The 25243-nt window shown below is 46.8% G+C and overlaps 3 protein-coding genes across 9 annotated transcripts; 1 reads left to right on the top strand and 2 right to left on the bottom strand.

The window, feature by feature from the left end:
• The first annotated feature begins 1642 nt into the window (after positions 1 to 1642).
• USP49 (ubiquitin specific peptidase 49) lies at positions 1643 to 13494 on the top strand. The gene is made up of 5 exons (XM_045541920.1): positions 1643 to 2998; positions 4277 to 4481; positions 8150 to 8258; positions 9081 to 9286; positions 10334 to 13494. The coding sequence occupies exons 1-5, from the start codon at positions 1643 to 1645 to the stop codon at positions 10522 to 10524; spliced, it is 2067 nt and encodes a 688-aa protein (XP_045397876.1). The 3' UTR covers positions 10525 to 13494.
• A 3463-nt stretch (positions 13495 to 16957) lies between these two features.
• On the bottom strand, positions 16958 to 18551 carry TOMM6 (translocase of outer mitochondrial membrane 6). Of its 2 annotated transcripts, none has more exons than XM_045541919.1 (3): positions 18056 to 18551; positions 17498 to 17602; positions 16958 to 17311 (listed from the first exon to the last, which is right to left on the bottom strand). In XM_045541919.1, exons 1-2 carry the CDS (start codon positions 18181 to 18183, stop codon positions 17506 to 17508), a joined length of 225 nt encoding a protein of 74 aa, XP_045397875.1. In that variant the 5' UTR covers positions 18184 to 18551; the 3' UTR covers positions 16958 to 17311; positions 17498 to 17505. The 2 variants fall into 2 exon arrangements, with proteins under 2 accessions (XP_045397875.1, XP_045397874.1); XM_045541918.1 differs by having other exon boundaries at positions 16958 to 17280; positions 18056 to 18279.
• PRICKLE4 (prickle planar cell polarity protein 4) lies at positions 18476 to 24620 on the bottom strand. 6 transcript variants are annotated; one of them, XM_045541913.1, is made up of 8 exons: positions 24433 to 24614; positions 23823 to 23859; positions 22193 to 22332; positions 21568 to 21675; positions 20762 to 20899; positions 20274 to 20477; positions 19579 to 19783; positions 18476 to 19110 (listed from the first exon to the last, which is right to left on the bottom strand). In XM_045541913.1, the coding sequence occupies exons 3-8, from the start codon at positions 22313 to 22315 to the stop codon at positions 18737 to 18739; spliced, it is 1152 nt and encodes a 383-aa protein (XP_045397869.1). In that variant the 5' UTR covers positions 22316 to 22332; positions 23823 to 23859; positions 24433 to 24614; the 3' UTR covers positions 18476 to 18736. The 6 variants fall into 6 exon arrangements, with proteins under 6 accessions (XP_045397869.1, XP_045397870.1, XP_045397867.1 ...); XM_045541914.1 differs by lacking the exon at positions 23823 to 23859 and having other exon boundaries at positions 24533 to 24620; XM_045541911.1 differs by lacking the exon at positions 23823 to 23859.
• Between the last annotated feature and the right edge of the window lie 623 nt (positions 24621 to 25243).

Here is a 25243-nt window from a genome sequence, read left to right as displayed (position 1 = left end):
CAAGACCAGCCTGGGCAATGTAGTAAGACCCCTTCTCTTAAAAAAATTTTAATTTATAAATTAGGCACTTAGAGCCTAGGAGTTTGAGATTGCAGTAAGTTATAATGACACCACTGCATTCTAGCTGGGGCAACAGAGCAAGACCTTATCTCTAAATAAATAAATAAATAAGGCACAGTAAGAGTACAATAACTAATATATAATAAAACAGAACAATAATAATAAAATAGAATAATTGTAACAAATATCCTATAATAAAAGTTATATGAAAGTGGTTTTTCTCTCTCTCTTTCAAAATACCTTATTGTACTGGATGCACCTCAGAAACCTTAGAAAGTAGAACCATAGATAAGGGGGGACTATTGTATATCTAGTTAGAAAATGGATAAACACATCCAGAGACATGACTTAAGGGCACTTAACAACAAGTCAATAATTAGAAAAATAATTCAGTAGAAACTAAATACTGATAGTAATTAAAGGAAAAGCACAATGTGACTTGATTGAGAATAGTCTAGGTTGCTTCCCTCTGTATGATTTGAGAGTTTCTTATATGGGGATATATGGCCTCTGCCATCTAGAATGAGCAAAAAAGGGAAGAATCTCTAATTTGGTCGTGCAGTGTATTTATTTGTGTGTTTTGGCAATAGGACTAGGCCAAAAAGGGCATCTGGCAAACTAACTAAAGGGACTACTCACAGTATGTTAGATTTAGAACTTCTTTGGGTTGACCACATAATCATTGGAACTGCATTTGCTCAAAGAAATGAAAAGTAGAAAAGAAATGGAGGTTCACTTTATAAGAGGAACTACTTTCAGGGAATTTTAAATCCTGATATTTTTTAAAAAACTGTCAAGGTTCCAAACAATAAAAATTTTCCTTTTAAAATTGTCATCTAGCTTCTTTCCCTTGGAGGAATTGCCCACAAGGCTTCTCTGATGAAAATTTTGAAGCAGCATTATTAGGAAGACGAAAAAAAATTCTCAATATGTTACCATTGTTTTAAAAAGCATTTTCATATATATCATCTGGAAGATTTATTGCTTTTTTTTCTTTTGTCTTGGTAGTTTGGTTAAATACTGTAATACCAGTAGCCACTCCACCTCTTGTCCTAAGTCGGATTTATCCAATTCTTTATTTAGAAGGCGAACATTTTCCCCACACTTTCTACAAGATAAAAATGTTCTTTTCAAAAACAGATATATAAAATGTTGAGTTGAGGCACATAGCCTACCTCCTTAGCTAGAGACAGAGGACTTTCTTTTGCTTATCTTTACCTTATCCATCTCTGCTTTGAAATACATTGAAGTTGACCTAAGATTGCCTTTTTATTTGAGATTTTTCGTCTCTCCTGATATGTGAAGCACCATAAAGTTTCAAATTGTTTCTACCCCCCTCCCATATAGTACTTTATGATTCTTCCTTTTTAAGGAATTTAACTGTCCTGTAATTCTCCATCTTTATACCGAATATGCCTTTTTAAAAAACTTTCAAAGGACCCAATTTTGAATTGAAAACTAAGAGTCGAGTTGAAACACTAATTGCAAGCCTTTCTAAAGGAAAATATTTTGCTGACAGTATTTTTTTTTCTTTTGGGGGCTCTGTCGTGCCAGGTTAAGAGAGTGGCGACTTCTGTGAGACATGGATAGATGCAAACATGTAGGGCGGTTACGGCTCGCCCAGGACCACTCCATCCTGAACCCTCAGAAGTGGTGCTGCATGGAGTGCGCCACCACCGAGTCCGTGTGGGCTTGCCTCAAGTGCTCCCACGTGGCCTGCGGCCGCTACATTGAGGACCACGCACTGAAACACTTTGAAGAGACTGGACACCCGCTAGCCATGGAAGTCCGGGATCTCTACGTGTTCTGTTACCTGTGCAAGGACTACGTGCTCAATGATAACCCAGAGGGGGACCTGAAGCTGCTCAGAAGCTCCCTCCTGGCAGTCCGGGGCCAGAAGCAGGACCAGCCCGTGAGACGCGGGCGGACGCTGCGGTCCATGGCTTCGGGCGAGGACGTGGTCCCGCAGCAGCGCGCTCCTCAGGGACAGCCGCAGATGCTCACGGCTCTGTGGTACCGGCGCCAGCGCCTGCTGGCCAAGACGCTGCGGCTGTGGTTCGAGAAGAGCTCCCGGGGCCAGGCGAAGCTGGAGCGGCGGCGGCAGCAGGAGGCGCTGGAGCGCAAGAAGGAGGAGGCGCGGCAGCGGCGGCGCGAAGTCAAGCGGCGGCTGCTGGAGGAGCTGGCCAGCGCCCCTCCGCGCAAGAGCGCGCGGCTGCTCCTGCACGCGCCCCGCGACGCGGGCCCGGCCGCCGCGCGCCCCGCCGCCCTGCCTACCTCACGCCGAGCGCCCGCCGCCGCCCTCAAGCCGCGCCGCCAGCCGGCCGTGGCCCCGGGCGTCACCGGCCTGCGCAATCTGGGCAACACCTGCTACATGAACTCCATCCTCCAGGTGCTCAGCCACCTCCAGAAGTTCCGAGAATGTTTCCTGAACCTTGACCCTTCCAAAACGGAACATCTGTTTCCCAGAGCCACCAACGGGAAGGCTCAGCTCTCCAGCAGGCCGGCCAGCAGCTCGGCCACCGAGCTGTCCTCGAGGAACGACAGGGCCGAGGCGTGCGAGCGGGAGGGTCTCTGCTGGAATGGCGGGGCCTCCATCAGCCGGAGCCTGGAGCTCATCCAGAACAAGGAGCCGAGCTCGAAGCACATTTCCCTCTGCCGCGAACTGCACACCCTCTTCCGAGTCATGTGGTCCGGGAAGTGGGCCCTGGTGTCGCCCTTCGCCATGCTTCACTCTGTGTGGAGCCTGATCCCTGCCTTCCGTGGCTACGACCAGCAGGATGCGCAGGAATTTCTCTGCGAGCTGCTGCACAAAGTGCAGCAGGAACTCGAGTCAGAGGGCACCACGCGCCGCATCCTCATCCCCTTCTCCCAGAGAAAGCTCACCAAACAGGTCTTAAAGGTGGTGAATACCATATTTCATGGGCAGCTGCTCAGTCAGGTAGGTGTGTGCCCACCCTGACCCCAAACTGCCCAGCACAACGGAGGGAGGCTTGTATGTTAGTTTGAGCTTCCTGTGAATGCCTCCCCTGGATTATTGGGCTAATTAGGATAGCTAACAATTGCTGTGATTATGCATTTTTGAGGGTGGCCATTGTGCTTTTCATTGTTCTGTACATTGTGATGGCCTTGTTGGTGAACTTGCCTACTTTCTTCTTCTGGCTAGATTTTTAGTTTAACTTGCCACATCGCTTTAGTTTCAATGAATGTCTTTAACTGTTAATGAAGGAAGGGTAATATCATACTCTCATGGTTATAATTAAGTACCCACTGTTGGTATTTCCTAAAACTTTGATCAGTTTTAGGAAACTGAACAGAGTTCCGTAGTAGTTTGAAAGAGCTTTCTTCCTCCTTTATATATGAGGAAAGTAGGTGGCTGGGGGTATGCCAAAGGCCTCCTTCCTGTTCCCCATTACCTTTCATTTTCTGGATCTTTAGCCATGTAAGGACCTAAGCAAAGATTCATAGCTAAGGCCTTGTGAGAATATGCAGAAAGAAAATGTTTATAGTTAAAAAAAGGAGAGGTGAGCAACTTAAGAGATTCAGGTAAAACCTTTACACTATGCTACTGAGGTTTAATGTCTTGGTTTTTTTATGGTGAGTAGGATGGAAAGAGAGAGCTTATTTAGGCTTTTGTTTTTTAGCATGTGAAAGGTGAGTACCAGCATTTCCTCTATCCCCTCTCCTCTTAGGAAGAAAAATGCATCTGGTGAGGTTATCACAGTATTTTGAGGCTCTACAGATGGAGGGGATTGGTATAGGCTTGCTTCAAGAAAGACGGGGGCAAAAAGAGAGGCAACTTGGACTGCATGGAAGGATCAAAGTCAAGAGGAAGAATCCCAGGGTGAGGGAAGCAGACAGGGACTTGCAGATTCTCTATCTCAGACTGGTTCCTTGAATGATTGCACGATAACTTGCAGTCTGTACTACTGCATCATTGAATGGTAGAATGTACTTTAGGATAGGAGAAGGGGGGGTAGGTATAATCTCGGTGCATTATGGTCTGTGAATTCTAGCCACTATCACATGTTTAGAAATGTGTATCAGAAGTAACATGCTCTAATTCTTTTAAAGTTATATTTATTATTTTAATATTATAATTTTTAAAAAATATATACACTTAGTTTTGGTAAAGTTATATGTCTTGTATAAAGCAAACAAAAATGTATGTGGGAAGCATGGAAGTTATATAATCTGTAAATTAATCTTTTCATTCTAGGTTACATGTATATCATGCAATTACAAATCCAATACCATTGAGCCCTTTTGGGATCTGTCCCTAGAATTCCCTGAACGCTATCACTGCATAGAAAAGGGGTTTGTCCCTTTGAATCAGACAGAGTGCCTGCTCACTGAGATGCTGGCCAAGTTCACAGAAACAGAGGCCCTGGAAGGGAGAATCTACGCTTGTGACCAGTGTAACAGTGAGTGCTATGTGGAGGGTGCTATGTGGAGGTGGGGGGTGGGGGGCAGTTGGGGGCATGCAACTGCAATATTAGCTTAAGGTGCTTCTTTTTCCTTTTTAGTCAAAAGTAACACTGATGATATTGAGTGGTTCTAAAGCATCTTTTAAAGATCTTTTTCTCCCATTTTTCTGAAAACAAGCACCTACACTTTATGTATTAAAAAATAAAAGCCTAGGAATTGTGCCTCCTTTGACTCATCCTGATTGACATCAGTTATCTTTGGGGGCATTTGAAAGTGTGATTTCTGAAATGGGGACTCTGAGAATGTTATGCTTAGCTTCATAGCACTACAGGGCCTCTGCTTAAATTCATGAACATAGAGTCTGACAGTTCTTATTTAATCTAAATCCAGGTGGCATAGACTGTTTGAAAGGTGCGATATTAGAAAAGCATGCTTTTGTACTGAATTGGTGGAATTAAAGTCTGTCAGAAGTGATGCTTAAAATTGGTACAATGGGCCCCAGAAAGCAAGTCTTAAAGTGGCAACTTCATGGATATTTTCTGCGTATTTTTTTTTTCACATGCCTGAAAAGTTCACGTTTCAGAGAGTATCATAAGGCCTTTGTCTATCACGGCTTTAATGTTAAAGTGGAACTCCCTCCATATGGTTACGTGGGCATCTTATGCAGGGCCCTCCTGTCTTGCCACACTAACACTTAACGCTTCCGCTAACCCAGCATGGACAGAGGAAATGCAGAGCAAATATGTGGAAGCTTGTGTTTGGGTTTTGTGGCATATAAAGATTTAGAAACTAAAAATATAAAATGAACGGATTATACAGAGACCTAGAAATCAATTTGCAGCCATATAATAGTTTGGACTACAAGTTTTGAAAAAAAATCTTATGTTAGCACTTCTTAATATATTTTGCATATCATTTTTTAAAATAGTAAATTTTGGGAAACCTGTTCTGCTCTTTGAAGAATGAGAATAAAAATCAAAAGTCATGCTTGATATCATTTTGCCATTTTAAAATAAAATTTGAAATGCTGTACTTGGTTACTATAGAACCACCTGTCCTGTTCCATTTTGAGATACAGAGGCAGGTGAGTTAATTTGTTTCATTGGAGAAGGATCTGGTTTTGTTTTTTTTTTTCCCAATAATGATTCATAAAGCCTTTTACTTGTAAGTAATAAAAGGATATTAAAAGCTTTAACTCCATCATTCTTGGATATGATAGATTAGGTAAGAAATACTTGTATTTATTTTTGCAAGAAAGGATTGTTTTTCTGGTTGCCAGAAGTGCCAATTTATCAGGGTTTCTCTAGGCAAGTACAAATAATGGCAGGGCAGGAAAGCTATGGTGAGGGGATGAGATGCATTGATCTGTTGCTTGTGAAGTTTCAAAATTGTCAGTCTTTTATCTCTCTGTGTGGCCAGCTTAATCAAATGGAGACAGAACTGATCAATCTCATTTGAATTAGTAATTTCTTTTTCTTTGTGAATTTCATTTTAGGGAAACAAAGCCAGATTCTATATTGTCTTCATTTTAGCTCACATACTCCCTCTGCTGAGGGTGGCAGTCAATGCCAGGGTTCTCAGGCAAAGCTGCAGTAATTTAAAAAAATCTAGTGAATAGGAATATAAAATAAGGCCAGGCCCCTCTTTGAATTCTGTTCATGCCCCCATATATTGTGACTGCACACCGTACTAAAAGCTTCTCCTGTGGCACACTCATTCTGATGCAATTTATTATGAGAAACAACACCTCCACATCCTATTGTCACAGAAAGCTCTTTACGTCATCTGGCAGTGATTTGCTACCTTTCACAAGTGGTACAGACGGGACTTGGAATCAGATGCCAAGCTCTTCAGACACTGAGACCATGGTATGAACAGCTCAAAGACAATTAGCAGGCACTATAGTGGACCACTCATTTTATATTCCCATCCATTTACCAATATAATTAATATAATAACAGAACAGTCATCAGTAAATGGTTATAGAGAAGGCTTCTGATGGAAATGAAGAGAACTTTATTTCCATTGTTTATTTGCTGAAATTTAGAAATTCATATCCCCCACAGAAACCAAATTAGAGTCTGAGCACTGGTTCTGCTTTGGACTGGGTGAATTTAGATACCTCTCAGCTTTGTCCTGCATGTCTAGCAGTATACTTTTATCCAAGAAACATTTCAAAAACTAGGTACAGCATAAAAATATAGAACCAGCAAAGTTTATTTCCTAAATATTTTCTAACATGCCATAAGCAAATCATGCTGAAAAAAATCTGTTTAAATACTCCGTCCTTGTGATTTGAGGAGCAAAAACAAAAAAATACTCTGTCCTTTAGTAATCTTATCCTTTTTATCTTTTTCCTAAGCCTGAAATATATACATTATTCCCTATTTTACTGGTGAGGAAACTGAGGTTCAGAGTTTTGAATAACTTATCCATTAGCACTGTGGTCCCCAACCCCTGGGCCGTGGACCATGACTGATCCGTGGCCTGTGTTAGGAACCGGGGTGCACAGCAGGAGGTGAGTGGCCAGTAAGTGAGTGAAGCTTCATCTGTATTTACAGCTGTCCCCCACCGTTAGCATCACCACATAAGCTGAGGTGGCATTAGATTCTCATAGGAGAACAAACCCTATTGTAAACTGCACTTGTGAGGGATCTAGGTTATGAGACTAATGCCTGATGACCTGAGGTGGAGCTGAGGCGGTGATGCTAGTTTTGGGGAGTGGCTACAAATATAGATTATCATTAGCAGAGAGGTTTGACTGCACAATAAATGTAATGTGCTTGAATCATCCTGAAACCACCCCCCACACCACCATCCATGGAAAAAAAATTGTCTTCCATGAAACTGGTCCCTGGTGCCAAAAAGGTTGGGAACCACTGCATTAGCACTCAACTAGCTGTGAGCAGGAAATAGAATTAGGCCTATCTAGTGAAAACAAAAAGCTTTTTAAAGTTATGTTATATCATAATTTAAGTTATAAGCCCATATATAAAGGCCTAGAACCCTAACATATGCTTCTACTCTGTGTGCATGCTCTTGCAGTGACCGTTCATTATATTCCATTGATAAAGCCATGCTCTCAGGAGTGTACCATTGTAAATCCATACCAGTTTTAGAAGTTGCTGATGGCAAAAGTTTGAAAGATGGCTCTGATTGCATGTAACAGTCAACCCAAATAACAGTGACTTTACATGAGATATAATTTTGTTTTTGTTACATAAAAGAAGTCTGAAAGACATTCAGGGGCTGGCATGGTGGCTGTGTGGTCATCAGGGACCCAAGCTCCTTTTGTCTTTTTGCTTTACTATCCTAGTGCAAGGCTTCCATCCTTAAGGTTACCTCGTGGTCCAAGAGGAATTCCAGCAGTTGCAGACAGTGGGAAGGACAACTGAGTCAGCCCCTTTTAAGTACCCATCCCAAGAGTGCCACACAGTCATTCCTTTCATCTTAGCCAGAACTTCCATGGCCATACCATGCAGGCATGTGAAGCTGGGAGATGCAGTCTTAGAGAGGGTCACATTGCTGCCCCAACTAAAATTGAGGTTCAAATATTGAGAAACAAGGAGAATGCATATTGAGTGGCAAGTCATTGTCTCTGCCATAGCTAGAAAAGAATGTGACTCCTCACAATCTATGTCTTGTACCTTCCCAAACCATATAGGCAAACGACGAAAATCCAATCCAAAACCCCTTGTTCTGAGTGAAGCTAGAAAGCAGTTAATGATCTACAGACTACCTCAGGTCCTCCGGCTGCACCTTAAAAGATTCAGGTGAGCATGCTCTGCGAGTCCCAGATGACTGTGAGCTATGGGAATAGTTGCTTCAAAGGCTTTTTTGAGAGCAAATGTGTTCTTTGATGTTAGGATGGGGAGCCTATTCCCTTGAGACGTTGTGCTTTCCGTGGAGATAAAATGGTTCACATCCAGTAAGGCATGTTGATGTTGGGGCCCAGCAGGACTTGGCTTCTGCTTTCATGGCTCTGTTTAATTGTCTAGCCTGCACCAGGAATCTGTGCTTGAAGATTTTCTTTAGGAAAATTGCTTGAGGCCAGGAGTTTGAGACCGGCCTGGGCAATATAGCAAGACCCTGTCTCTAAAAAAAAGTTTAAAGGAAAATTAGCCAAGTATGGTGGCATGCACCGATAGTCTCAGCTTCTTGGGAGGCTGAGGTGGAAGGATCAGTTGAGCCCAGGAGATGGAGGCTGCTATGATTGCACCACTGCACTTCAGCCTGAGTGACAGAATGAGCACCTGATTCTAGTGAAAAAAAAAAAGAAAGAAAGAAAAAATGTCTAGCCTTGCTTGGGCTTATATAGATCCATCTTCAAGATGAAGTGTAAAATAATCTGTGAAAAGAAGGGCAAGCAGTAAACTACAAAAAGATTGTTGCCTGAATTGCTTGTTCAAGGATCTCTAGGTTCAGAGTGCTTTGTGAAACATTCACAGCAAATATATGTGGACACTGATCACCACCATTTTATTGATGGGAAGACCAAAGCCAGAGGTTAAGTTTTCTTGGTTCTCTGCTTTACCTACCTTCCTCTAAATGCATATACGAGTTTTATTAGTAAGAAGTTTATATCCATGTTCTAGGTGGTCTGGCCGTAATCATCGAGAGAAGATTGGGGTCCATGTCGTCTTTGACCAGGTATTAACCATGGAACCTTACTGCTGCAGGGACATGCTCTCCTCTCTTGACAAAGAGACCTTTGCCTATGATCTCTCCGCAGTGGTCATGCATCACGGGAAAGGGTTTGGCTCAGGACACTACACAGCCTATTGCTACAACACAGAGGGAGGTGCGTGCGCTTTACTCTGTGGGGTGGGGGACACGAAAAAGGGTTGATTTGTCCACATTTTATTGCCTTCCTTTTATTTCCATCCCATGGATTACCTAGAAGGAAATTACATACATTATAATCCAGTAGAAAGAATTACGAAAATTGGATTCAAATTTTGGATATATCACTAAGTAACAGGATATGGTCATTCTAAGAATGAAAAGGAACTGACGTGTAAAAGTGCTTAGAAAAGCACCTAGCACATAGTGCTTGCTCAGTCAGTGTTGGAGGATATTGTAGTATTGATAGCATTGGTTATCCATAGCATTACTATTGTTGTAGTAATGCTACTTCTGCAGACCTCAGTTTCCTTCTTGATTATGCAGAAACAAAAGTACCTGTGTAACACGGAGGTATTGTATGAATCTCACTAGCATCAGCTCATAATAAAGCTGAGAACATGTACTGAGCACTTACTATATCCTTACTGCTTCCCTTACCATGGGAAGTGTGGGGATGCAAGGATGCCAGGGCCCCTTCAAAGGAGACTTCAGTCCTCGTCCTCCAGAGTGGAGCCTCCCAGCCTGCACTGGGGCAGATGGGCTGCACATGTGTTTTCAGCAGAGCACTATTCTTGACCCCCTCTGCCCTTGGGGCAGCCAGAACCTGTGAACAAATACTTTTTTATTCCTTCTAAATTTTCCTTTATCACTCCCCTCTATTTCCATTTCTCCTCTCCTCCTCTTCCTATTACTTAGCCCGCAATAGCCTGGCTGTCTTTGTAGAAGGCTCTAATGGACGGTGGAAAAGCCTGAGTAAACGAGGACAAAAATTACAGTCAGTTGATACTGTTTGAGTCCAGCCTATAGTATTGTGGTGGGGTTAAAGCCAATGATTAGAGAAGTCTGTTGGTTCCATTTACTTGTCCCTTCCCCCACCACCAATAATCAAGGTTGGCTCTATTCAGAACTCCTCTGTCCTTTCTTCATCTCCTGATTTTGCCTGCTCACTGGAAATAATAAGTTGGGTAGTCATTTTCTCTCTTTCTCTCCTTTGGTTTCCCAGGTTTTTGGGTCCACTGCAATGACTCAAAGCTGAATGTATGCAGTGTCGAGGAAGTGTGCAAAACCCAGGCCTACATCCTTTTTTACACTCAAAGAACAGTGCAGGGCAATGCAAGAATCTCAGAAACCCAACTCCAAGCTCAGGTGCAGTCCAGCAACAACGATGAAGGCAGACCACAGACATTCCCCTGAATGGGAGGCATGTATCAAAGACTGACTTGCTTTTAAACTATTGGTGTCCATACATCTTTCCTCTTGTAGGAAATAAGGCTTACTGCAGGAACAGATTACTAGCTTTGCCTCACTGGGTCTTGAGTAGAAGGTACCAGGTGATTCATGTCCTACCATAAATTTTATAGTTACTTTCTTTTGAATGGATTTGGAAATTCCCCCCTTTCATAAAAAGAAATCAAAAGGAATAACTTCTATTCATCAGTTGCTTGTGAAGATAAAGGGATCTGGGTGAAGGAAAGGGGGTAAATTGATCGTATCCATGCAGGAGAGCAGCCATGTTTTCTCTCCATTGTGTGATTCCCCTGCTAATCAGGACCTCCTTACAGCACCAGAAGAACCCTCCTGATGTGAGCAGCCCTGGATAAAGCACATGAGGGGGGCCCTGGGCTGGCAGCTTGCTAGATGGGATTGGTTCCAAGGTGGGAAATGAAGTCTAAGGATTTATTCCCACAAAGGAAGTGGGAATAGGATTGAAAACTTGTATACTTCCTTTTTTAGGGGCTAGCAGTTGAAGTGAGTGACATGCATGGAGCAAATTGCCCCATGCATAATGGGAGGGTTTTCTTGTGTCATACCCTTGGTGGCTGCTGCTGTAATTTAATCATTCTAAACTTCTTGAGACTGGCATGAATACTCTCCTTCATTCTAAAGAAGGGGCCATTCATATAAAGAAGCAATAGACTAGTATATGTTCTTGGTTGCATGCTGAGCCAAAGGGCACTTCTGGCTATCCCAGTTCTGTAGCAGATTCCTGGTGCAGGTCTAGGGCAAGCACATGGTTTGGTTTAAATTCGTCCTTAGATCAGCTGTCTGAGGCTTTCTCAGAACTCAGTTGAGGGTGGGCAGGGATAGCCGGTGGTCCAGGTTTTATTTGAATGCCTGTCACCTGTTCTCACCTTGGTACAGCACGCAGCTTCTTAACCTACAGCTTCTTTCTGCTCCTGGAGAGCTAGAACATTCATGTTCGCAAGATTTGGTAGCTTTTGCTTTCCTAGGGTATGGGAACTGCTTAGGAATCTAACCCCTACATGTCCGGACAGTTTACTGCTGATGGCCTTGGACATCAGGGCTGGTAAAATACATCTTTCTTTTTAAATTGGCTCAGTTTCTAAATAGAATAAAATTGCCTACACAAAACCTCCCCTTCAGGCACCACTGAATTTCCCTTTTTTTTTCCTTATTTATTTAATAACACTGTCCCTGAGGATGAATTTCCCTTCTTAGTCCTTCACTTAGATTCACCAGTGAAAGCAAAAGCAAACCCTAACTCTCATTGGTGTGGTTGCTGCAGTGAGCCTCAACCTGTCACTATGAATGCTCATCTTTTGACTGAGTATATCATATTAATGTTTGAATTCAGGTAGAAGTACAGTTGTCACTTGAAGGGAGTAGATGTGGAAGGGAGCTTGGGGAGGGGTGGGAAGTTGGGAAAGTGAGGCTAAAGAATGAGGGTCATAGCTTTAGCAATGTTGATGAGCCACATTTCCCGAACAGATCTGTAGCATTTGCTGTTGACCTCTTTTGAGATGAACTCTCCCCTAGGACCTGCCAGGTAGCACTGAGACATGGAGGAAATTCAGACAAAAGGCTCACCCTGATAGGGAAGGAGTTGACTATGTTTTAAATTAAACTTGCTTTTCCAACACTGTGAGATTTCTGTAATATTTAGCTTTTATTTGGAAGCGATAGCGTATGGCATTTTTTATGCTGTTTGGTTTATATTGTCTACTGCAGGCTTCTTTGTATAAGCTTTGCTTGGGCTCACCCTCTCCTGGACACTGTTTTAAAGTGTCACAGCTGCCCATGCTGCCAGAGGCTCTGATGTGAAGCCGTATTCTTGAGATCTACATTTTAAAGTCGGCATGATTGGTAATGACTTTTTGTGGCAATAGAAAATCCCAGTAACTCAAAAAAACCAAGGAGAGTAAAACAGAGAGGAAACTATGAATTGTGCCTCATCTTTCATTGAACCCTGTATTTATTATTCTAGTAAAAGAAAAACTTACAAAATAGAGAATACTAGAGAGCATCTACTTCACCCCTCAGACTAAGGGGGAATACTTATTAATAAACAAACATTTAATGGAAAATTAAAAGAGCTTCAAATTTAATTTTTAAAATAGTTTTATACCAAATATTGTAAGGATTATTAGGCAGATTAAGGACTTTGTGAAATAAGTGCTTAACTTAGCTGAACACTCATGTATCAAATTGATAAAAGAAACCAACATCAGAGTCTCCACTGAGCTACACACTCATGGAGGTGCCCATTGCAGTCTCAGACACCTCAGGTACCCAGAGGCAGCAGCACTAGACACTTAGGAAGTTAGTATTTAAGGAGATTTTTATTAAAGAGTTCCCTGCTGCATAACCCAATGTTGTGAGGGAAATGTCCCTTTGCCTTTAATTTATTTACATATTAGGAGTAGATGAATGTCTCAGTTGCATCTTACATTAAATTGAAACATTCTAAAGAGAAGAAGATAAGAACCAGGTAGACGTTGACTTAGATGCTGCCAAATCAAACCCAAGGTCTCCTAACTGAACCTTAATGGGCCTACTTCTCTCCCAGGGCAAGTAGTTGAGTCCTCTTCCAGGAACCCTTTGTAGTTGGCTGGCGTGTTTACTTGCTGCTGTAGCCAGCCAGGATGAGTGCACCCTGGCCCTCAAAAAGGATTTTTTTACCTCAAACTAGCCTGACCCTCATACTTGTGGTTGCCTCTGAGATGAGCATCCGTGCTAGTGTAAAAAAAATTAGGAATGCCCTTGGCAGTCAGATATTGAAGCTGTTATTAAATGGTGGGCAGAGCTCTTGCCAGCTTTGAGCCAGCTCCTCTCGGGCTGGGTGGGGGCAGTGCCACACTGTAAAGAATTTCCAGATGTCTCTTAAAATGTCATGAATAAAATTGGAAACTGTAGAAGTGTTAATGTGTCCTATGGACTCAATAGCAGAGTTTATTTTTGTTTTTAATGGCAAGGTTTCTAGAGTCAATGATTGTATGAGTTCCTACTCTGGCTATGCTTACAACTCCATCCAAGTACAAGGGAAGAACCAATGAGGTGGGTTGGCTGGCAGTGGGGCATGCCCCGGCGTAAGCCCTAGAGTTCAACAGTAGTGCAGAATGAAAACTTGGTTGGGGATGAGGGGGTGGGGGGTAGGGGGGTAGGGGTTGGAAGTGGGTGGGCAGGGAGGGAGAAATGGAGTTTGTTTTACTTACTGATAAAGCTTTGTGAACTAATTTTATACAATTCATAAAATTTGGTGCCTTGTACCCAATTATTGTTTGCATGGGATCGAAAACATTACGGGAAAAGATTCCTTCTTGTCATTTCAAGGGGCAAATGGCTCTGTGTAGTGTTTAAAGGACATTTGGTATCACAGACTTTTAGACAGCATTTCATATCTCGTGTGTGAATGCAAATTATTCTTACCAGCAAGTTCTAAAATTTTATTGTAATGTCCAGATTCTCTGTATTTGTGATTATTCATCAAATGGCTGCTTTTCAAGGCAGACTGTGTACCCCATTGTTTTTTACCACCCTTTTCATGTTCCAAACATTAACTCGGGCCTTTTCAAATCAGGCTGGGAGGCTACCCCTTCTTAAATGTATACTATAACCCTATCTGGGGTTATGTTTTATGAACAGAAGGGTTGCTCTTCCAGCCTGGTTGGGAGAGCACAAATGTTCAGAAAAGGTTTTTTAGTCTTTATCAAAACAATAACTAATGCTGGGCAACATGTGGTAGAAGCCAAACAAAAATGGTTCCTCCTGAAGTGGTACCTTCATTGGTTCTGAAGTTCTTTTGCACAAAAGTGTCGGAAAGCAGTGGACCACATGTGAACCTTCAGATTTTAAGGCAAGCCAGTGCACTGTGTAATATGCAAAGGTAATGATGCAAAAGAGAAGGCACAAGACCCTGTCCCAAGCCTCCACACCCTTTCCCTGGCAGGTGCTGACTAGGATGGTGCCGAGTGGCTGTGGAAGGTGCTAAGACCCAGTCTGTTCACTGCAGGGCTGTTTACAGCCTGCCTGTTTACTCCAACCTTACGGTTTCCACTGAGCTAATGAGACTTCCCCAAAGGGTGTTTAAAAGCTCATCACTCAAAGCACACTTGATAATTAGGTCCCTCAGCCTAGTTACTCAACAAATTAGGTGAACAGGTTGTATCTTTGGGGTAAAACTTGCTATGGCCACTTAATTTTTAACCACGTAAGTATGCATCTCTCTGTTGGTTCAGACAGATTCTTTTAAAAGACAGCACTAAAGCTGAAAAGCGCCTTCTGACTATGAGTTTAGTTCATATCTTACAAGTTTAGTAACATTCTCTTGATCTAGGGCTATGACTGTAACTACTGTACTCATGTTCGGCCCACACACTGCTCTCAATACACCATAGCTACTACAGCATTGAGGCTGTAGAGTCCATTTTTGTGGACTCTTTCCATACTTCTGCTGGCATATTTCATTTAAAATCTAACTAGCTAGATTTTCATAGTACTAAGTGTTAACTACCCAGGGCTGGAAAGTGACAGGATGTACAGTTAACTTCCCTTGGGAAGAATGTTGCATTGGCAATGATGAAAGCTGGCCCTTTCATTTACAGAATTACTGATTTATCAAAACTTTGGAAATTTTAGATTTGGTGGTTTTACTCACAAATTTATATCACTTTGAATAATCAAGCCAGTTTAAATGAAACTTTACCCAACCAGCATTATGGCCTTAAAACCCAACCAACAGTAAACATTATTACTTGAAGCCAAAACATTAAAATTTGAGTGAAGTTTGAATTTTGCTTTTGAAAGGTAACATTTCTTGATTCTTGCTGGATTTTGATTTTCAACTTTGGAAATTTTTATCAAAGAAAACTTCACAATTATGAGTAGATCAGGTAACAGATTTTGAGAATCTAAGTTTCATTCCTATAAAGAACAGGAGGTGCTGGTATTTCTTATCTTGAAAGCAGTCTGATGCAGGTCTGATGGGTTTAGCATCTATGCTATGGCTTAAAAGTTTCCTCCTTGGTCACCGTTTGGGGGTTGATGGCTTCAAGTCTAAGCCTTGCTCTCATGTATGTGACTCTTCATCTTAATACTCAGTATAATATAAACCTCTCAGAGCATCTGTGATCCCATGTAGACAGATGCTGCTAAATGGTCTTGGCCCCTCCTATCAGATAAGATCTATATCAGACTAATACAAGACAATGGTAGGGTTTTTTTAACATATAAAAAAATCTGATTCTCAAACAGCTTTATTAATGAGATTTATACCAGCAGGGTCAGGAAAGACTATTTTGTTCTGTTTACCTTTAGTAAACAAATTGCTAGAGACAACATCTGTCAGCTGTAACATTTAGGCCATTTATACTGACCCTTTCCTATTCATGTCCTTTAATCCTGTACCAGTTCCACAGGAGACCTGGCACATGAAAGCAGTATTTAAAAAAAAAATGCTGGCCAGGCAAGGTGGCTCAAGTCTGTAATCCTAGTATTGTGGGAGGCCAAGGTGCGAGAATTGCTTGAAGCTGGGAGTACAAGCCCGGCCTGAGCAACATAGTGAGGCCCTGTCTCTACAAAAAATAGAAAAATTAGCTGGGTGTGGTGGCGCACACCTGTATTCCCAGCTACTCAGGAGGCTGAGGCAGGAGGATCACTTGGTCCCAGGTTGCAGTGAGCTATGACAACACCACTGTACTCTACCCTGGGCAATAGAGTGAGACCCTGTCTCAAAAAAAAAAAAAAAAAAAAAGCCTATTGGAGTAAATCAACTAGAAGAAATTTGCCATGAGGAACCTGTCTCTATCTCCACCACCTTCTATGGCTACATGAGTCTTTCCATTGCCAGTTCCTTACATATTCCATTTCCCAAAAACCCCAACCCCCTGAACAGTAGCACTACCATGAATTTTAGGGCCAGAAAACATCTATTTCCTCTAAAGGAAGCAGCTTCCTCAGCAGTATCACTTTAGTGTCCACTGCCCAGACTTATTTATACCTTGTCTCCTCCTACACATCACTGTCCTCTTTCTGCCACCAAACCTCAGTCTCTTTCAGCAACGATGCCTCCCTGGTGCCTGGAAAACCCACCTGGTGCACTAAAATGCTATGCAACACCAAATGGCTTCTTCCCCCAGTACTACTCAACAATGGAAATTCCCCAAGAATAAACTTCATACTGTGTTAACATCAATGTATGATGGTTACAGTTTCCTTTTTTTTTTTTTTTTAAACGAAGCAAACCACCTCCATTACAATCCATGTTTGGGGCTTGTTCCTATTTCTCTTGAGTGTGAAATATAAATCATGTTTTTATGATTTTTGTAATCTTGACTTTTTACACCTTGTTTTTGTAAACAGAAGTTTCTTATTAAAAGAATAAAATGGCTGTCTTTGTGTACAGTGTTTATTTCAAATATTTGTTAAAACACCATTGTTATTCCTCAGGACAGGAGCAAAGATCACTCTCTACAGAAACTTAGGAACTATGTACAGAACTTTACAGAGCAGAGGCAATGCTTTAGCTGAAGCCTGACTGCTGACCAGAGAATGGAGTTCTGAGTGGACTCGGGAACAAAAGGAAACCAAGCAGGGAATGGGAAGGTGCCCATCTGAATCACATTTCAGCTGCCATCAGGACGTATCTTGTGGTGATCAGATTGTAGGCTCTTGTTTTTGGAAGGTTCGGGTGCAGCACAGGATTCCATTTGTCTGCAATCAGATGACAGGACAACGGGTGGCACTAGGAATGTAAAAGCATTGGTGGGAAACTAGTAAGAGATATTTAAATCTCTTGCAACATCTAGAAACACATTTAACTAGGAATAGCCACGGGTTTTACAGGCGGTCTCTTTCCTACACTTAGTGAATAACTGATACAAATATTGCTTCTCCCAGCCTCCGGACGTGGCTGTAGTTAAGTGCTTACCTACTTGGCTACACCCCTGGCTGAGGTGCCATAAGGTCAATGTCGCTCAAGTTCCTGGCCAGCCAAACTCCCGCAGCAAAGAGTCCCAAATTAAGGATCAAGTTCCTGGAAAAACAACGTATTTCATTAATTCTATGGTTGAAGAAAAGTACTGGGGGGAAAGGCTTCCTGAAGCATTGATAACATGGTTACATGGCAGGTTGCCCAAGACCCGCACGGGAATTTGGAGTTTGTTTCTGTGCCTAATAAGAGCAGGATCAAATATAAAGGTCAGCCAAACACCTGTTCAGGGCCGAAAAGCTAGTTTATGTGTTGGCGCCTCTTCTCCAGTTCCCCTGGTCAGGGAGCTATTGTCTATAGACACAGCCTCGCGACAGAAAGCTCCTGGTCAAAGGCCTCAGCAAAGCAGGGTCAGAGCCACGAAGAGCCCACTATATTGGCAATATTAAAACACAAAACCAAAGTACCCCGGGGGCACCAGCCTCGCAAGGAAGGGGAAATACAGGCGTATACGGACGTGAGGGCCAGAGCGGGACCAAGCTCCCCGGGATCGGTTACCTCCGGAAATCATTCCTATCGGTGGCAAATCGATAGACGCCCCGAAGCCAATCTCCCACGTTGTCCGGAATTTCAGGAGCTTCATTTGTCGAGCCCGCAGTGCTCACGGCAACCCCGCTGGAAGCCATGCTAATCCCTTTGGGCTCCACACAGGCCTCGCACGACGCTCCGTATGGGCGCCCGCGGATTACGCAACTTCCGGTCCTGCACTTCCGCCGGCTACTCGCCGGCAGAGGGCGCCGCTCCCCTAGCTTGGTACGACGTCCAGGACAAGAGGTACAGCCCTCGGCTGCTCGTCCGCGAACTGCACAAGGGGAGGGGCGCGGCCCCGCTCTACCGTCCCTGGTTCCCGGTCCCACCTCAGGCTCAGGCTCTCCAGCCAGCCAGTCACGCGTGCTCAGTGAACACTTAATTGGCTCAGGAGGGGGATGGCGGGGACGAAGCTGTCCCAGCCTGTGGGGGTAGGGGTAGATCAGCCGGGGAAGCGTAGTTTTGGGGATGAGGTTCCCCAAAAGTCTCCATCAAGGCATAGATCGCACTGTCCTGAAGGGGGCGCACTCCAAATCTGTCGTCTCGGGCCCTCCCCCAGGCGTGCCCCTGATCACGTTCAGTCTAGGAGAGCCTTGTTCTGCTTTACCGATCCCTTCCTCCCCACTCACACCCCGTCTCTGGGCTGCGCCACTAGCAAATGGTGCAGTGCTTCTTGGAGGTGTCGCTGTCTCCCGGTTGGAGGGTTCTGGGGGTCTGCCAGAGCCGGGGAAGGCGCTGGCCTAAGAAAAAGTCTTCGGGTTCCGAGTCGGAGGAAGAGGAGCAGGTGGGGCAGTGGGCGTCCTCCCTGGGATCATGGGGCGTCTCCAGGCGATACTGCTCCCGCCCTTTGGATGCCGCTGTCTTGTCCCCAGCTCGGCCCTCCTGCTCCGGGCTGGATCCAAGCAGCTCCGTCTGGGTTTCCAGGCTGGGACCGCCGGCAGCAGCGAGAAGGGCTGTTCGGCAGATGGTCACGGCGTTTAGCGAGGCGCGGTCCCTTCCTTCAGTTCGGTCGGGTCCGGTCTCCTCTGTTCCGGGCCGGATCAGAAACGCCCATCTCAGAGCCCAAGTTTCCCTCTCCCAGAGCCAGGCGGGCGACCCACTGAAAGTAGTGGCGCTTGGGCCCAGCCTCCCGCCTCACCCCCGGGCCGTGCGCGCCGCCGCCGCCGCGAGTCCTCTCCAGGGTCCCCCGCCTCTCCCCGCCTCCGCCCACCAGAGGGCGGCCGCGTCCCCCTCCTGGGAGCGAGTCCGGCGCTGCAGCCCCGACCGCGGCGCGGGGTGGGTTCGGGAGGCCCTTGGAGCGCTCCGGCCAGGGACGCGCGGTGAGAGCTGCGGGCCCCGAGGCTCGGGTCTGGGGGGTGCGGTGGGGGAACAGGGGCTCCTGGAGGGACGGGACGCTGTGGGACTGGGGCGAGGGTCTCAACCCGGGAGAACCCCCTCCTAAGCCCAGCCAAAGCCACCGCCCCCTCCGCTTTGATCTGCGCCTTCTCCCTTACCAAGGGACGCCCGCCCTTCCAGTGCCCCGGCAGGGCTCGAGCCCGCACCCGAGTAGCGGCTCTCGAAACAGCTGGGGCAGCAGGGGCTGCCCCCCGGCAGGGCGTAACGTCCCCCGCCCAGGGGCCCGGCGCAGTCCTGGCAGCAGAAGTGGTTCTCATGCCAGCGACGTCCCTCCGCTTCTGTGCAGCGCCGAGAGAAGATCAGCTGGGAGAGGGAGAGGGGAACGGTTCATTCATTCATTCACTCATTCATTCATCCAATAACCACGCCATATATTCAGTTAACGCTAAAGCACGTCTACAGACATTCCCATTGGATCTACTCAGCCACTTGTGGACGCAGGGGAGGGCTGGTTGGCTTAGCCAGGATCCCCCAAATAGCAGGTGGCACAGCCCAAAGTGCGACTCGGCCGCCTGGACCCCCAACCCAGGGCTCTACCTGACATTAAGGGAATTTCTAGCATGATCAGGCACAGCACTCGGCACTTTAGCATACTGAGATGAACATCTGTCCAAGAGTCCCTACTCTAGAGAAATACTCTGAGTCCAAGAAAATTTGAGGGACTTTGCTTGCGGTCCCCAACTCTGCGATACTGGGGGATGCTTCGGCCCTGGAGGGTGTTCCCTTACATCCTGCCACTCTGGACCCCGGGCAGACATCCCCCCCTCCCGTGCCCCTCCCTTCGGAGCTGTACCTGGTCACAGGCGGGGCAGCGCGGCCGCAGCAACTCGGCGTGATGACGGCCGCAGTAGAGACGTCCATCGTGGTAGAAGTATATGAGGTTTATCAGGGCCTGGCCACAGGCCTGGCAGGCAAAACAAGACTGGTGCCAGCAGCGCTGCTCCCCTGCCCGGGCTGCAAACACTCCGTACTCCCCTGGCTTCAGCCTCTCCCTGCACTGCCGGGCGGTGGCGCTAGGCTGGTTAGGCCGGCACCACCCTCTTAGCTTCCCTCCCGGCTCTTCCACCCCAACCCCAGCCTGTTCTCCCCATACCCTGGCAAGCCTGTACCCACTGCAGCCTCCATCAAGAGCCCCCAAATTTGGTTTCTTTTTCCTAACGTTTGCCAAATTACCAATCCCTAAACGCTGTTTCCCAACCAGAGTCTTAGAAGCTAGCCGTTTCTGCAGAAGAGGGCAAAGAATGGAGGAAGGGGAATGTTTGCGGGGGAGGCACTACATACTTTCTCACAGGTGTGTCCTTCGAGCTTGGGAAGTACCAGGCGGGCCACCCCCTGTCCCAGGGCCTCCTGCTTCCGCTGGGCACAGAAGAGCCGCAGCTCAGCCAGCTCCTCCTCCCCAAGGGCCAGGCAGTAGCGCTCCTGCAGAAACAGGCCTCCATTGTGACTGGGAGAGCCCCAGCGGGCAAGACTGGGGGTTGCTGGAGAAAGAAGGCTTAGCAGCGGGGCCAGAAGAAGGTTGCAGAACCTCAGGGAGGCGAGCCAGAGATTGCAGCATGGAAGGGCATTGAGAAGGGGGGGGGGAAAGGAGTGCAAGAAAGTTCACCTTAGTCTCACCCCACCCCAGGAATGGTCATCACTGAGGTCCTGACGGTCCCACATTTAGCCCTGTCACCATATATTTAGGTCCTTTTTCCCAACGAGCTAGAGCTCAGTATTATTTCATAGACTCCTGTCTTGCCTCCCCAATTGAATTGTAAGCCTTTAAGCTGGGCACATGTAGGGCTTCAATAAATGCTTAACAACCATACTCTCTACATTTGTACATTCCATGCTCTGTTTTGAAAGTCTTTCATGTCCATTTTCTCATTTGCTCTTGAGCTTAGCATTGTGGTGGGCAGAGCAGAGTGGATGCTATTGCATCCATTATGTAGATGTGAAAACTCAGGCTGGTGGGGAATGACTTTCCCCAACAGTGGTATAGCTGAGCCTTAAATACATGTCTTCTGACTTCTGGACGAAGGTTCTTTCCACAGTAAGTAAAGAGAGGGCGAAAGAGGCACAAGGGAAGATAGGGAGGGAAGACCCACATCACTGTCCTGTGGAGGGAGCTGCTGCAGGAGGGTCCGAAGTCCAGGCCACTTGGGGGCTTGGCTGGTGTCCAGGAAAGGGGGACCCAAGCTCAGAACCATAGGCCCCTAAGGAGACAAGGTAGAAGAGGAGGAGTGAAGCTAGGTTTTTCCTTCCTTTCCCCTTCTTTCCCCCCTCCTCATGGCCACCTCTCCTCCAATCTAGAGCAACTTCTGAGCATGCCCCTCCATTTGGAGAGTCCTCCTTCCAGATCCTGACTCAGTATAAGGACAGTTGATCCACTCCTGCCTCTGGGGTCTTCCTTGAGGGAGGCTGGGGAGGCCCCACACCCCAGAACAGCTTCCCTTAGGCTTGAAAACACCCCATTCACTCCTTGGAGTGAAAGCCCTTAGGGTCTGCTTTGAAAACAGACCACCTAGAAGAGGTAATGTGTATTCATGTGAATGAGTTTTAAGTCAAAACCATATGTCCTAAGGAGGTATAGAGACAGGAATTCCTGAAAATAGAAAAGGGCCACAAGAGGTTAGGCACAAAGGCAGACTGCCTCCTGGTTGGTGGAAAAGAGAGGAGGTCCAAAGGATAGAGGGCATGTTGTTCTCAGAGGAAGGGCAGGACTCTTACTACCTGAGCAGAGGTATCCTCAGGGTCCTCCCCTGGCAGGCGGCCTGAGTCACTGGCTGCTGGACCTGGCTCCCCAGGGGTGGGGCTGTCCTCTGGGTGGGGCCAGCCAGAGTTCAGCACTGACATTGGTGGCAAAGTCTACCCTAAAACAATAAGAACATTTCCATTTATTGGCCCCTTACAATGTGCTAGGCAGTGCTAAGTGCTTTATAGGCATCATCTCAATCCCCCCAACACCCAGGTGACTTAGGTGGTATTGTCCCCATGTTACAGATGGCCAAACTGAGGATCAGTGAGCATGAATGGTATGCCCAAGGTCAAACAGCTAGTAAGTGGCAGAGCCAGGACTTGAGGCCAGGCCTTTCGACTCCAGAGTTTCTGAAGTTCAAATTCTGGGGTCTCCCAAGATTGGGCTGGAGGTAAAGGTGGCCCACAGTGGAAGGAGAAGGCACTTTGCCTTTCTGGTGACCCTTTGGGCAAGCTGGGCCTTCCCTCCTCACCTCACCAGCCTTAACTGCCCGCCCCCCCAGCCCCCGGCCTCATTGTGCACTCACTGTCCCAGTGAGCCTGCTTCCTCACAACTCCCTGCACCAGCCCGGGGTTTCCTGCTCTGTAGGCTTAGGCCTGGCTAAAGGACCCCCTCACCAGGAAACCCTTCTCAGCATCTTTGGCCCATACCAGCTCCCCTTTCTATGAGCTCCAGAAGTAAATACAGTTGGTGCTCCAAGATTTAGCACCTAACATTTCTCTCTTTGCACCCTGCATCTCTCTCAGCTCCTCATCTGGTCTGTAAGTTCCTCAAGGACAGAAGAAAATCTTGTGCTTCTATCTTCTATCTATAGCAGCAATTTCACTGGATAATCTAAGCGCATCTCTTCAGCCTTCCTCTTGGCAAGTCCTAATGTGACCACAGTATTTGGGGGGCAAGAGTGACTCTTAATGTAGAGAAGAGATGGGCCCTGCCCTCAAGGAGCTCTTAGTCTACTGGGAAAGACAGAGATGAAACCAAGTAGAGTGGGACCAGAGCTATGGGCAGATATATATACACCCGGGGCAGGGGTGGGAGGGGCGGACAACCAGCACAAACTTTTCCATAATGTTCATTCTGTGCCAGGGACTATTTTAGATTTTTTAAATAATATAGTGCATTCTCACAGTAATCCTATGAGGTAGTTTCTATCATCCTACTTAACAGTTGAAACAAACTGAGGTTAATTAACTTACCCAAGATCACATTAGAAGGCCAAGGGAAGCTTTGGAGGGGATAGCCTCTGAGAGCTGGGATAGATTCTTTTTTGTTTTGTTTTGCTTTTTGGTAAAGATGGAGTCTTGCTATATTGCCCAGGCTGGTCTCAAATTCCTAGATTCAAGAAATCCTCCTGCCTCAGCCCCCAAAGTGGTGGGATTACAGATGTGAGCCACCACCACACCTGGCCAGGGATGGATTTTGACCGCAGCTGGGCACAGGAGGACCATCATCAAATCCCTGGCCTCTTCTAAGACCCAGCTTTGGGGTTTGGGCCAGGGTTTGGACCATAACAGTTATATTGCTTCCCAGCCCTAAACCTCTCCTTAGCCCACCCCCTTCAAATGTCCTGTGCCACCCTTTCCTCCTTCCTGGCTCCACACCCACCTACTTCCTTCCTCTTCTGTCTCTCAGATCAGGTTTCCTGTGGAAGGTGGCCAGGATGGGCTGTTCACACTCAGGGCCAGGAGTAGCCACTTCCCTAACAGCACTGCCCCTGCTCCAGGCCGCAAGGAAGGAGGGGGCATCTGGGGCCCAGAAGGGGACTTGCACCCCCTTCCAGGTTAGCTTTAGTTTGCAGGAACACAGAAACAGTGCTCAGCAACCAGCCCCCTTACCCCCGCCCTTCTATCCCACCACGCAGGGTGGCCAAACTCCATCTCCACCTAGCACTGGAACCCACCTTACTAACATGCCAGATTCCTTCTATAATTCCCGTCTCCTTCCCTCATTAGATAAGGGACAGGGCTGAACCACCCTCACCCCCACCCCTAACCCCTCCCGCCTCCACGCAGATGCAACCGGGCTCAGGAGCTCAACCTCCCCAACCCACCTCTGCCCTGAACGGAAGAGCCCGAGAGGCTCTAGGACCTAGAGAGGTGGAGGAATGGGAAGTTTTCCCGGGACAGTAGGAGGGAGAAGCAAAGGGAGTGCCCGGTCCTGCCAAGTGCCCTCTCGACAGATCCCCCAAGTTTTTCAAGGATTCGGCGGGGCCCACCTCCGGGGCAGGGACGTGGTGTGGTTCCCGACTCCGCTGGGGTTCCCTGTCTGGCTTCTGGGAGTTTAAGGGAAGTGCGGGGAGTCCTCTGGGGTCTCACCCTCGCTGCGCGCCGGAGTCCGGGCTGTTCTGGACCCACCCCGCCGTCGGGCCCCTCAGTCCGTCCCCACCCGAGGCCTCAGCGCCAGCCTCTACCCGCCCTGATAGGGCGGCCCTTCCTCTCCCACGCCCCCAGCAGCCCCGCCCGCCCTCCGGGCCAAGGGAAAGCATTTAAGGGATCTCGGGGTGGAAAGTGTCTGCGCCCCCGCAGGCATCCTTCACACACAGGGAGCCACGTTTACGCCGGGCTCTTAACCACTGGCAGAATGCAAACTCACTGCCGGGCCCCCTAGACCCTCCCCTCTGCGTTCCCGGGACCCCTAGAACCGCCCGTGGTCTCCTGGCCCCGCCCCTCTCCCTGTGTTTCCCCCGGGTCCCTCCCCTTTGTCCCCAGTGGGCCCCCGCCTCTTCCCCTCGCCTCAGCCCTTTTCTGAGGTCCCTTGTCTTTTTTTTTTTTTTTTTTGAGACAGAGTCTCGCTCTGTTGCCCGGGCTAGAGTGAGGGGCTAGAGTGAGTGCCATGGCATCAGCCTAGCTCACAGCAACCTCAAACTCCTGGGCTTAAGCGATCCTCCTGCCTCAGCCTCCCGAGTAGCTGGGACTACAGGCATGCGCCACCATGTGAGGTCCCTTGTCTTGCCCTTCTCCCTTCTGTCCCTTCAGGCCTCCTCCCCTATCATTTGTGTTTCTCCCCCGACCCTCCATCCCCTTTCC

Source organism: Lemur catta, chromosome 2, assembly GCF_020740605.2.
Source record: "Lemur catta isolate mLemCat1 chromosome 2, mLemCat1.pri, whole genome shotgun sequence".
In the NCBI taxonomy this organism is placed as follows: domain Eukaryota; kingdom Metazoa; phylum Chordata; class Mammalia; order Primates; family Lemuridae; genus Lemur; species Lemur catta.
This window is presented reverse-complemented; position numbering and strand designations above follow the sequence as displayed.